Source organism: Alosa pseudoharengus, unplaced genomic scaffold, assembly GCF_046254945.1.
Source record: "Alosa pseudoharengus isolate Yale_2024_CS ecotype anadromous, Long Island Sound unplaced genomic scaffold, YU_APseudo_1.1 YU_APseudo_1.1_scf_1, whole genome shotgun sequence".
NCBI classification, from domain to species: domain Eukaryota; kingdom Metazoa; phylum Chordata; class Actinopteri; order Clupeiformes; family Clupeidae; genus Alosa; species Alosa pseudoharengus.
In genome coordinates this window covers 40904227-40917687 of record NW_027468564.1, presented here as the reverse complement: position 1 = coordinate 40917687, position 13461 = coordinate 40904227, and the positions used below count along the sequence as shown (strand labels likewise).

Genomic DNA, 13461 nt, shown 5'->3' with positions numbered 1-13461 from the left:
GCTGTTTGTTTTAAATGGATAGTCTGCTTTTCTGAGTGATTTTGTTTGTTTATTTATTTCTTTATTTATTTATTAGCTTATTTATTTACAAAGCATTTTTAAATCGCCGGAATACACTAGAACAAAATCCGTTTCAGAGAGTTAACCACTTTTTAAGAGTGGAGGAAACGCATAAAGGTCTGTTAATTCGCAGGTTTGTGTATACACGGCATTAAATGGGTAGGTAATTCAAAGCCCAGACAAATCTGAGCTGCAATGCTCGTTGATTCTAAATGTAGATTCTAAATCCAGATTTATCCCCGTTGGCTATAAACAGAATCCGAATCCTTTCAATCTGCAGCTGTGTGTGTGTGTGTGTGTGAGTGTTTCTATCTTACCTCGGTCATGAGGATGAGGCCCCTGTTGAAGACCACCAGCAGTCGGTCCTCATCATTTTCCAGTAGCACACGGAAGGCACTGAGGTGAGAAGAAAGACACACACAGACACAGAGTTTAGAATATAGAGATCACTGGGACTGAGAAGAGTGAGTGAGAGAGAGTGAGAGAGAGAGAGAGAGAGAGAGAGAGAGACAGTGAGTGTGTGTGTGTGTGCGTGTGTGCGCAGCAGCTGATAGTTTCTGTGTGTGTGTGTGTGTGTGTGTGTGTGTCTGTGTGTGCAGCAGCTGATAGTTTCTCTGTGTGTGTGTGTGTGTATGTGTGTGTGTGCAGCAGCTGATAGTTTCCGTGTGTATGTGTGTGTGTGTGTGCACACCTGATGAGCGTAGTCCAACAGGAGCGTCCGTCCAGGCAGCGCAGGTAGCAGCTGATGGTGGTCTTCTTGAACTGCTTGATGTCCTCCAGCTCCTCGTCCCGCATGTCCGGCCGCTGGGCCACAAACAGCTGCATCAAGTTAAACAACTCCTCCACCGCCTACAAAGAGAGAGGGGGGGGGGCAATTAGCATCAGGTTAAACAACTCCTGCACCGCCTACAAAGAGAGAGGGGGGGGGGGGGGCAATTAGCATCAAGTTAAACAACTCCTCCACCGCCTAGAGAGAGGGGTCAATTAGCAAGGGACAGGTTATTTTACTTAATTTTAGTCACTTAACTAAGTAAAGAGACAAATCTCTGATATAGAACAACGGCCATAAGATCAGACCGACTCAAAGGAAGAGAGAGAGAGAGATGCAGATAGATAGATAGATAGATAGACAGATAGATAGATAAATAGATAGACAGATAGATAGATAGAGAGGGGGGTGGGTAATTAGCAGGTTATTGTGGTTAATATCTAGTCACTTAACTCATCACAGAGACAAAACTATGATAAAGAACAATGGCCATCAGATCAGATCGACTCAAGAACGAACAGACAGACAGACAGACACAGACAGACAGACAGAGAGAGAGACAGGCAGACAGACGGACAGACAGACGGACAGACGGACACCCACCCCGGGGTACTGGCTGGCGTGCGGCGTGAGGTTCTTGAAGGCCCACTGGATGTTCTGGTGCGAGGCCAGCTGGCGCGTGAAGGCGGCCGAGAGCTCGCAGCACAGGCGCAGGATGCCGTAGTAGGCGGGCAGCATGCCGCGGTTGAACAGCACCACCTCCTGGTCGTCGTGGTCCGCCAGGATGTAGTTGAAGGCGATGTTCTTGGTGACGGCCGGGTTCTGGACGATCAGGCGCACGTTCTCGGGGCAGTCCACGCAGGCGTTGTACCAGAAGGACAGCAGCGCCTGCTTGTTGTGGTTGGTGGCGATGGCGGGCTCAGACAGTTTGGGCTGAGGAGAGAGGGAGGGAGAGAGAGAGAGAGAGAGAGAGAGAGAGAGAGAGAGAGAGAGAGAGAGAGAGAGAGAGAGAGAGAGAGAGAGAGAGAGAGAGAGAGAGAGAGAGAGAGATAGAGATAGAGATAGAGATAGAGATAGAGATAGAGAGAGAGAGAGAGAGAGAGAGAGAGACGAGGGCACATGAGGAGAGAAGGAATAAAGGTTAGTTTGAGAGGAAAACTGGTTTGCAGGTAATTGCTTGGCTGGATAGTGTTCATAAAACACACACACACACACACATCGAGTCTCTCTGTCGCACACGGACATTCATTCATCCATCCAAAACAAATGGGGATCAATGAAAAGCTAACTCCAGGTGTGTTAGCTTCCAATCCTCCAATAGGTGCTAAGCCTCCACACACACACACACACACAGGCCCTTCCCCACTCCTCACCTGGAAGAGGTTCCACAGGTCCATGAAGTAGCTGGAGAACATGAGCTTCTCGGTCTTGGAGATGAGGCAGTAGGTGAGGAAGCTGAAGTACTGCACCAGCTTGGTGGTGCCGTGCACGGCCACGTCCACGTAGAGCTTGGCGCGGCCCAGCAGGCCCAGCAGCAGCTGGTACACCTGGTGCAGCACCGCCGCCGTGTCCGGGCTCAGCGGCAGGTCGCGCGTGGGCAGGTGCAGCGAGCGCGTGGTGCGGAACATCTGCCGGAACGAGTTGCTGGGGATGAGCGACACCAGCAGGTACGCCGCCGCTGAGGAGAGGAGAGACAGAGGAACATATAAAACACAGAAAAAAACAAAAACTCGCACAGTCGGATTGTTATAATCAGGATTAGAGGACTAGTTGTGTTCTCCCATTGGCAAACACCTGAGTAATTATGCTAGTTATGTGTACGTGTGTGAGGTTTAGGTTTTTTTTTTTTTTTCATGTGCGGACAGGCGGCTATTTTTTGAATCTATGCAATGAGAAATTCCAAAACTTGGTAGTTGCGCGTGTATGTATGTGTGTGTGTGAGAGAAGACTAGTGGCGTTCTTACATATGCGGACAAGTGGATAGTAATGGTGGTTGTGTGTGTGTGTGTGTGTGTGTGTGTGTGTGTGTGTGTGGGGACTTCGGGCGTTCTCACATGTGCGGACGCGAGGGTAGTTATGGGCCAGCAGGAAGCGCTCGACCCAGTTCTCCATGTTCTGCAGCACCCAGCTGTGGGCCATCTTGTTCCGCGGCGTCTGCACTGCCAGCCAGTCCAGACACTGAGACGGGTTGTACTCAATCACCTGGCACACACACACACACACACACACACACGCACACACACACACACACACAACATCATGAATCAAGGTGTATTTACACAATTTACACAAAGAGGAATAAAGACAGGCATTAATGAATGAATAATGAATGACCAAAGAAATAAGTAATTAAATAAATAAATAAATAAATAAATAAATAGATTAACTGATTAAAAACAAGACAACAAAACATTGATGATTCCTGAATAATGGCCTAAAAGGCCAGACAGACGTACCTCCCAGATCCTCTGCAGAATGTAGGAGGCGAAGGAGGGCATGCCAGGAGGACCCCCAGCAAACTCCATCAGCATGGTCAGCAGCTTAAAGAAGGGGTTTGCCGCCTGGGAGAGAGAGGTGGGGAGCATGAACAACTCTGGTTCCATCTCAGGAGCTTTACTGTGTCTTGCTGCCAGATGCACACACGCTCAACTCTGCTCAGTCTCTACTCTATATACTTGTAAACATCTGAATAAATGAAATGAGATTTGACCTAACCATTCGCCTAAACATTGATCTCAACAGTGAACTGAAATTAAAACTGCATTTCAGTGAAGTCAACTTGTCTGATTAGGCAATCTGCAGAGTAGATGACTCACCTCTGGAGTGAGCTTGGCAATGGAAGTGAAGAGCATGGAGACGATCTAGAACAAAACAACATCACATTAGAATCCCAATAAAAGCAAAAACATATTATAAAAAAAACATTAAATGTAATGTACACATTTAGGTGTGTGTGTTGTGTGTGTGTGTGTGTGTACATGTGCAGATGTGCTCATGGATATGTGGCCATATGTGTGGCTGTGTGTGTGTGCATGCATGCAGGAGTGTGTGTCGTACGTGTTCAGCGAGGCGGTTGTTGTAGCGGCAGAGGCTGAAGATGAGGTTGCAGGTCTGGCGGATGTTGATGCCGTCGCGGATGTGCTGGAAGAGGAAGGGGAATCCTTTCCCTCCCGTCAGCGCCGCCATGTCGCTCTGAGACAGCGTCAGGTGCCTGAGGGGAGAGAGAGAGAGAGAGAGGGAGAGAGAGAGAGAGAGAGAGAGAGAGAGAGAGAGAGAGAGAGAGAGAGAGAGGTAGAGAGAGATGGGTATTAAATTAAAGTTGTTTGCTTGTTTGTGTGGAAGTACATCTCCAAAACATAGGAATTTGTCACTCTGAAACTGGGTCAGGTATCTGAAGGGGAGGGAGAAGAGACTTTTGTTTGTTTGTTTGTTGGTGTGGAAGGTGAAAGAACATCCACAAATCATAGAGAGCACAAAATCAACATGATGCACTAGAAACCTGTCAATTGACTCCAAATTCTCTTGCACTAGCACTTTGAGGTGTACTTAGCCATGAATCAAGAGATGAGGTGTTTGATAAAAGATTGATCCAGAGTATGTCACCTCAAGTATATATGGGACACAATTTGAATACTTGTGAGCACAGATGTCTAAGAGTTGTTCACACTAAGAACTAGCCTGACGAGCCAGACCCACATTAAAATGTAGGGTCTGGGCACTCACCGTTCGCAGTGCTCAATCCGAGGGGCGGGATAATCAGTTGTCTTTCAAATTCCCTCTGCACGCAATAGGACAGCGGCAGCACTACGAGTCCCATGCATTTCCAACCAGCGGAGCTAGTTGGCTAGTTCAAACGTTTGCCAACTTAATAAAAGCTTAACTCGTGTCACACTGTTCGCCAGCAGCAACATCCATCTTATTTGTTTTCAAGTAGCAGGGAATTCAAGCCAAACCGTTGCAACTCTGCCATCAATCATTATGTTAAGCCCACCTAACGACTCTATACACGATTTCATTGGCCTGATTAAGTTTCGATTTCTGGAGCTCACAAGCCAACGGAGAGTTGCTAGACTAGCCCTGGCAGCAAATGTAAATTAAATGTGTAAAGATGCCCACACAAACTATGATAATGACATAAAGAACGATACCGTTCGGGATCACTTTTAGAGCGATATTAAGAACCATAAAAAGCTGACAGCCAATCAGGATCCATCAAATCTTAGACATCACATTCATCAACACAAAGAGGGACTTTTCTTACTGTAGGACAGTGTGGACGCTTTTATCATTATGGTTATAGTTATCATTCCTGGTGTGAACGGCCCTTAATTGTGTATGCACACACATCTCCAACTAAGTGTGTGTGTGTGTGTGTGTGTGTGTGCATGAATGTGTATGTGTGTGTGTGTGTGTGTGTGTGTATGTGTGTATGTATGTGTGTGTGTGTGTGTGTGTGTGTATGTATGTGTGTGTGTGTGTGTGTGTGTGTGTGTGTGTGTGTGTGTGTGTTTCTGACCTCTCAGAGCGGGACTGCTCCACCAGCAGGGCGATGAGTGCAATCATCTTCTCCAGTGCCGCCGGGCGATACTTCTCCTCAGCCAGAGACAGAATGTCCTCTTCCTCATCCTCCTCCTCGCCTTCCTCCTCCGACAGCACTTCCACCTGCGGCTGAGGACCAACAGACAGCTTATAATTAAAAGTGTGCGAGTGTGAGTGTGTGCGCCTGTTTACCTCACGGTGCCTGAAAGTTGTATCAAAGAGCTATTGTTACGTTAAGATCTAGTGTTGTGTCTTCTGTAAGGCACTTTGGATAAACCTACGTATGTAACCATCATCATGTACAAATATACTAAATATATGAATTAGTGCATATATTCGTTTATATACAAATACAGAAGGCCTATGATGTCCACTCAGCACTGCTCTCTCCCATGGCAGAGTGTAAATACTCACATTCTCAGGGCCCTTAGTGCCCATGTAGAAATGCACCATAATGGAGATGGCTTGGAGAGACAGGAGAAACTGACTCTGCAGGGTAAACAATAACAAGGAAAAACAAACAAAATCAACATTAGAAATCTTCATTTCGACCCTCATTCAACACGTTAAAATCTTTATGTAACTAAAACTGCTATGCCGGTTTAAACCAAACTTGACACAAATACAAATGCATATTGAACTGAAACTAGTGCCAATTGTCCTTCTGAGTGCAAGGTTACAGAAGCGACAGGTCAGTTGTCCTTCTGAGTGCAAGGTTACAGAAGCGACAGGTCAGTTGTCCTTCTGAGTGCAAGGTTACAGAAGCGACAGGTCAGTTGTCCTTCTGAGTGCAAGGTTACAGAAGCGACAGGTCAGTTGTCCTTCTGAGTGCAAGGTTACAGAAGCGACAGGTCAGTTGTCCTTCTGAGTGCAAGGTTACAGAAGAGTTCCCCACCTCCTCCTCGCCCATCTTGGCAAACTCGTAGAGAAAGGCGAAGTACTCGGTCAGGTGTTTGCTGTGCGGCTTCACACCATGCTCCATGATGGACAGCAACGTCTTCACGAAGCGCGTCACACACGACCGACTCCCGATGTCCTCCACTGGACCGTCCATATCGTCCGAGCTGAAAACGAGGACAAAGTCAGCAAGGGAAGACCAAAGAAGAACAGAGGACCAATCAGACAGTCAACAAAGGGTCAATTACTGAGAATACTGTGGAATGCCTAGGTATTTATTATTAGGATCACATTTGTGATGGGATCTGGTAAAACCAGATAAGATTCTGATACCATCCTAGCCACATCCAGTATGACGCTAGAATGGTATCCAGGATGTTGCTAGGGGACGGTATCCAGGATGTTGCTAGGATGGCATCAAAATCTTAAGTTGGTAACTTTTCACCAGAGATGGTTGAAAGGGAACAGAAATGAAGGATTTTTGATTTCACTATGTAATGGATTTTCCCAGACCCCATTACGCATTCTGTTGGAGAGAGAAGAGAACGCGCTGCTTTGCGGAGAGTTTGCCACGCTACGGAGAGTTTGCCACGCTACGTACCCGTCCTCCATGCCAGGCTGCAGATAGAGGTGGGCATGAACAGGCCGCAATCTCTGGATGACGTGAATACAAAGCCGCTGGAACATCTGCCAAACACAAACACACACACACACACACACAAACGATGTGAGCATGATCTGGGTTTATATGTGTGAGTGTGTTCACCTTTGCGCGCTGGAGGACTTGTAGTTGATGAACAACAAAACTCAAAACAACCCAGTTGTGTGTGGGTGCCTGAGTGTGTGTGTGTGTATGTATATATATATTATATACATGTGTGGGATAGTGACTGTGCGCACCTGCCGTACAATCTGATTGGGACATTTGATGAGAATCTGCATTGGCCACCAGTTGTCATCAGCCATCCGATCCAGGAACCACTGAAAAACATCACCGCCAAGCAAAACATCAGTGCCAAACTCTCTCACACACACACACACACACACGCACACACACGCACGCGCACGCAGCACCGGAGCGGTCAGTGTTCACAGATTAAGGGTGTCCAGCGGCGCTTTACCTCACAGGCCGCCTGGCTGTTGTTGAACTGTTTGGTTAAGAGCTCAATCCACTGCAGCATGGTAGGCTGAAAGGTTACAAGAGAGAGGAGTTATATTTTTAAAAAAGGTATACCTTCTCGATGGTGTGCCATTTCAGGGGTCAACATAGCAATAGTAATAATGTCATAAATGGAGAACATGGTGAATCATAGGAATAAATCCAAAGTTTGGTGTTTTAAGCCCCCAATGTCGTCTTCCAGGCAGCACAGCATGGAAGGCAATAGGGTAAGACAAGGGTTAGGTGCCTTGAAGTTGACGGCTGCAGCGATGCCTTGAAGTTGACAGTGGGGGCTTAAAATACCATCGAGCAATAAAACATTTCTATACCCTTAATGACAAACATTTTGAGTAAATACTTCATATAGAAAGTGATTTGCAAATGGATGACGCACCTTCTCTTTGGAGTGGATAAAAGTCTCCAACACAAACGAAGTGCTGAGCTGTGGGTGGAGAGGTGTGAAACGACAAAAGAATGCATTACTTTCTGGAGACAAAGAAGTGGAATTAGCACTGTGTGTGTGTGTGTGTGTGTGTGTGTGTGTGTGTGTGTGTGTGTGTGTGTTACCTTAGCGGTCATGAGAGAGATGGCTTTGGGGTCCGGTAAAGTGCTGGGGATGCTGCTGCACAGCTGCCACATAAACCTGCGGAGCGGAAGAGAGGGATAGAGAGAGGAGGGGGAAGAGGTAAAGAGATGAGAGAGAGGAGAGGTAAAGAGAGGAGAGAGAGAGACAGGGAGAGAGAGAGGAGGGGGAGAGGTAAAGAGAGGAGGAGAGAGAGGGAGAGAGAGACACAGAAGTTCAAGCATTAATCTTCCAAACGGATCCTTTTTAGATGTAAAAATGTGTCCAATTCAAACTGTGCACTCACCCAAAGTAAGTGTGCTCAAAAATATTCTTGTCCTGGAGAAACTGCATGTTGTCATGCCAGATCCACTGTGAGGAGAGAGTACAAGAAAACAAACAGCTCCATCAAGAGTAGCACTAGCGTACACGACTAAAGAACACTGTCACTGCCTACACTGGTCTATTGTTAAGATTAATCATATTCAAACCTCCAGCAGGTCGGGAGAGACGTCAAAATTAAAGTCCTTCCCGTACTCCTCTTCCGGCTCCACTCGCTTATAAAATAACATATAGGCACTATGGGTCTGAGAGAGAGAGGGAGGGGGGGGGGGGGGGTATTACAAAAAATGACCCAAACCACACAGAAAAGTAATCAAACAAATACATTAATTAACACATCCCTGTGGAGGCATCTGACCTTTTCAAAGGAGAAATCCATGAACTTGTCAGTGACGGAGTCGTACGTTTTTGTCTGCAAAGGTAAAAGCACAAAAGGAGTCAACTTTAAGAGGCTAAACATTTTTAGTTAACAGGGTAACATCTTGTGACCGGGTTACAGAGATGTTTAAATCCATGTATCCAGTCATATACATGAAAGCAACAGCATATGTAAAGAAAACTATTTTATTTCTATGTTAAGCTTCAAATCGACATTTTCATTTTCCCACGAAAGGGACCAGTGACCAGAAAAATGACTACAGTGCAGCTGTTGAAGTGACCAGTAGAGCACATGACTACAGTGCAGCTGTTGAAGTGACCAGTAGAGCACATGACTACAGTGCAGCTGTTGAAGTGACCAGTAGAGTACATGACTACAGTGCAGGTGTTGAAGTGAAGTGTTTTTCTCACCGTCATCTCCCCGCCGAAACATTCCGACGCCAGCTGGGCCGAGTCAAAAGGCTTCACCTCTGCGTCGTTAAACAGATACCTGACACACACACACAGGAAGTGACATCAGTTACAGGGACTGGAAGTGACATCAGTTTACAGGAAGTAGCATCAAGAGAAAGGTGCTTTCATGCACTGCACACAGAGCAATTAGCAATTAGTCAGTGGATTTCCAAATACATTGGTGGGCACAGACGGAACATCACAGGGACATAAACCAGGTTGGGTTCTCCAGGGGATGTCGCATACATCACAGACAATCACCATTTTTATTTTTATTACGTTACATTTGTCCATGTTGTTAAATGGACAATATGTCTTAAAAGTTACACATTACATGACATAACCCTTGTGAAATGCCAACTTTATTTGCAGTCAGGCATGTTTGTTCTAAATGTCGGTGATGTGCTATTTTATTTCCTTGGAGTCCGAGCTAAAGCAATGTCCCCTCCCCTCCCCTCCTCACCACTTGTTGTTCTTGTAGGCGTGGGGGTTGATGATGTCCCTGATGAAGCTGTAGTAATGGCCGCCATCCGCCGTGCCCGTGTGCACCGTCACGCCAATCAGGTCGTACTCGTAGCTCTCCGTCGCTTTCGCCTCACCGTCGTCACGGAAACCTGGCAAGAAAAAAAAAAACAAAAAACAAAGATGCGATTGAAAGATATACAATGGAAAGTCCAAGAATGAAAATGTAAATATAAATCTTAAAAGTGGGAGTCCCAAAATGGGAGTCAAGGCACCAACAGGAAGTGTGCTCACCTTCCTTCCTGTCCCCCTTGGCCATGAGGAAGTCCTCGGTGTAGGGCGTCATGTCCAGGCGCAGTGGGAAGGAGAAATGTGTGTTGACCTTTTCCTTCATCATGGTGACCATGTTGAAGGTGTAGCGCATGGTGTTGAAGCTCAGGATGCGCGGGAGCTTCTTGAAGCACGCCCTGCAGACAGAGAGAGAGAGGGAGGAATAGAGAAGAGGGGGGGAGAGGGGAAAGAGAGAGGAGAAAGCGTTGGGGAGAAAAAAAAAAGTTAGATATTGCCCATATACACTTTAAACAATAAACACTACACTAGGGGTTGGAGTTTACAGCCATTTTGTCCATAGTGGTGTGTGGTGTACAAAGACACACACACACACACACACACACACACACACACACACACACACACACACACACACACACACACACACACACACACACACACACACACACACACACACACACACACACACACACACACACACACACACACACACACACACACACACACACACACACACACCTCTTCTCCGCCCTGACTTTCTTGCCGCACTGGGAGCAGGTGTACATGTTGTCCCCCTCCAGTGTGTCCTTGATGGTGACCTCATCCAGAGACTCCTGCAGGAGGACGAAGGGACAAGATTACTACACACAGATAAACAGACCAGCACACAAACACACACACACAAATGCATGGATTCCTTTATCACATCTACACATGTGTGTGTGTGTTTGACATAGAGAAGTATGTAGGTTGGAAGCTATGTATACGTTGTTTGTGTTTGACTGTGTGTGTAGCGTTTCGAGGGGTGTGCAAATGTGCTGCTGACTCACATAGATGTTCTTCATGTCGGCCACCTGACACCTGACTGTGTAGAACTCCTCTGCCGTCTGACTCACGTGGTCACAATCCTGAGAGGCACACAAAAGGGTTATTAGATCATGAACACACACACACACACACTTTTAGGTCAAAGTTTTGCAAGGAGGCATTGCACATTGACCATATGCACATTCCCACAAAGTTCGCTAAACGCAAGCACTTCAAACAAAAACAGACTTTTTGAAAACAAAAAAAAAATATATATATATTTATATCTTACCAATGACACCACATTGTTTGTGATGACCCCACCAAAAAGTGTCTTCACTGTGTTTTTCTGTGGGACAAGAGAGATACGCATAAAGACACAATCAGACAGGGATGCAGCATACACTTACAGAACACAGCCATGACACAAACTTAATGTAGTGACAAACACAGATACATCTTTTATGCACACACTGACATGAACACACACACACACACACACACACACACACACACACACAAACTGACCAAGTCCTGCGACATCTCCTCGATCTTGGTGATGAGGTCGGTGAAGAACTCGGTCATGTCTTTCTGCTCGCCCGTGTTGAGGGGCTGTTTGTCCATGGTGTAGGTCTTACAGAACGGCCGCGGGTTGTAGGCCTTCCTCTCACTCTCCTGCAGAGGACGAGGAGGATAAAAGGGAAGAGAGAAAAAGAGAGGGAGAGGTGGATGTAAGGACATAAGGAAGTTAAGAAACAGAATTCTGATTACATTTATTTTTTTTATGTCAAACAATCTTCTTTTCTTTTCGTTCTATATTTAATGGTAATCTTTGGTTTAAAGCACGATGAAGGTGACACAAAGCCAGTCCCGACACAGATGAAATGAACAGCCTTTGACCGCTTTTACTCTTTAGCACACCCTAGTGGTCAAGCCCAACACTTTTCCTGTGTAACGTGTTGGGAAGTGTGGAGGACATCTCACCATGAGATAGGTGAACATCTTCTGAAGCTCCAGTAAGGTGGTCTTGTGCTTGATCTCCTCAGAGTACTGTGAACACAGAGTCCAGCACACACACACACACATGAGACAGATAGAACAGGCAGCATATTTTAGTCAATAACCATTATTATTATTTTTTGTTTGCATTTACTTTAAAGGTCTGTGTGAAAGCAAATGTCTGCCAAATACTGAGTAACTCTAGATAATGTGTGCAGTTGGTATGTGCACAGATGGTTAGAGTAGGTTTATTCACGCTTGAGTAAGCATGGCACTATGCCATGAATGTAAAGTGTGTGTGTGTGTGTGTAGGTGGGTTTATTTGTGCGTGAAGGTAAGCCTGAATGCCTGTGTGTGTGCTTTACACTATACAAACTCTGTGTGAATGGTGAATGACTGCTTGTTTGTGTGTGTGCAAGCATGCGTGTGTGTGTGTGTGTTTGTGTACGTGTGCGTGTGTGACTGAGTGAGTGTGTGTGTGTGTCACACCTTGGCAGTGAAGACGGCTTGCCGGGCCTCGGGGATCATGTAGAGCTGCTGGATGGTGGAGGCCAGGTAGCAGGTGGCGCCTAGGTTGGTGAGGCCCACGAAGCGGCACTCCGCCCGCACGTCGTCATGGGGCCAGTAGTCCCACTTATAGGGGGCGTGGGAGGCTACGGAGGGCCAGAGAGGACAAACAGCTCACTCTCAGAAAACATGACCCAAGTTTGAACATTTGGCACGAAAAATGCCACACACACTCACACACACACACACACACACACACACACACACACTGCACATCGGCAAGTTTTAAAGATATTGAGATTAATGTCAAGCTGAACTGTTTTCCTCTGAGGAAACATGACTCAGCTAAAAATAGGTGCACATATGTCAAGATGAGAAAAATGAAGGTTGGGGCTCACATTTAGAAACCCTTTTCATTTAAATGTCAAGTCAAGCTCTTACACACCGACCCAACTCATGTGCGGGGACACGACCCAAGTGAGTGTCACTTTGATTGATTGCTTCAGTTTCTACTGGGATATTAAAACAGGCTACGAGTGACTCAGCACGATGCGGCTTGTTTCAAGTTGAACTTTTGTCGGATGCCTCGGTTAAATTCCATCATCATAGTGCCAAAGGGCTCCACTAAACAACAACACCAACAGCAGCTGCAGCAACAGCAACAACACTAATGCACCGACTTAGTCCCCCCTTGCCATCAGCCCCTTGGTCTCAGTAGCCACGTTTACATGGACACTTTTAATCCGGTTAAAAACAGAATAACGGCTCAATCAGAATAAACATTCTCATATAAACACCTCAATCGGAATAAAAATTCCTGATACATCCGTAACAAAAAAAAACTCCCCCTTTCCCCATCATGCTTTGCACTCAAAGGCCCTCTCTCTCACCCTGCATGTGCTGAGACATGACCCAGTTGTGCAGCAGCCGGTAGTTGTCCAGCGAGCCCTTGACCATCTCCACCAGCAGGTCGTAGGCGGCGGCGCGGGCAGCGTGCGACTTGCACTTGGGCTGCCGCCGGTCCTTGAGGCTGGGCAGCAGGAAGAGCAGGTCGTGCGTGTCGCGCAGGAACTCCTGGCCCTCGCGCGAGAACTTGAACGGCGGCTTGTGCTTGAGCACGCTGGTGGCCAGACGCAGCAGCCCGGTCAGACCGTCGTCCTCCACCGCGCCGTCCTGCTGGTCCAGGATCTCACGGCTAAAAAGACAGGATGGCTTAGATTATTATCAATTTATTAT

At 46.6% G+C, this 13461-nt stretch overlaps 1 protein-coding gene across 1 annotated transcript in view; it reads right to left on the bottom strand.

Moving 5' to 3' along the window:
• Nucleotides 1-377: 377 nt before the first annotated feature.
• The window catches only part of usp34 (ubiquitin specific peptidase 34), a gene marked incomplete at its 3' end in the record, with an annotated part of 66114 nt that continues 53030 nt past the window's right edge, over nucleotides 378-13461 (bottom strand). The window contains 29 exon segments of the mRNA XM_076289597.1: nucleotides 378-456; nucleotides 752-909; nucleotides 1433-1762; nucleotides 2203-2507; nucleotides 2884-3031; nucleotides 3286-3390; nucleotides 3646-3690; nucleotides 3887-4040; nucleotides 5346-5497; nucleotides 5783-5857; nucleotides 6264-6432; nucleotides 6867-6952; nucleotides 7166-7246; nucleotides 7387-7452; nucleotides 7819-7866; nucleotides 7992-8067; nucleotides 8294-8358; nucleotides 8478-8573; nucleotides 8687-8740; nucleotides 9118-9196; nucleotides 9623-9773; nucleotides 9916-10088; nucleotides 10432-10526; nucleotides 10743-10820; nucleotides 11012-11068; nucleotides 11248-11394; nucleotides 11704-11769; nucleotides 12208-12371; nucleotides 13116-13420. Of these exon segments, the coding sequence (XP_076145712.1) occupies nucleotides 378-456; nucleotides 752-909; nucleotides 1433-1762; nucleotides 2203-2507; nucleotides 2884-3031; nucleotides 3286-3390; nucleotides 3646-3690; nucleotides 3887-4040; nucleotides 5346-5497; nucleotides 5783-5857; nucleotides 6264-6432; nucleotides 6867-6952; nucleotides 7166-7246; nucleotides 7387-7452; nucleotides 7819-7866; nucleotides 7992-8067; nucleotides 8294-8358; nucleotides 8478-8573; nucleotides 8687-8740; nucleotides 9118-9196; nucleotides 9623-9773; nucleotides 9916-10088; nucleotides 10432-10526; nucleotides 10743-10820; nucleotides 11012-11068; nucleotides 11248-11394; nucleotides 11704-11769; nucleotides 12208-12371; nucleotides 13116-13420 (3607 nt within the window).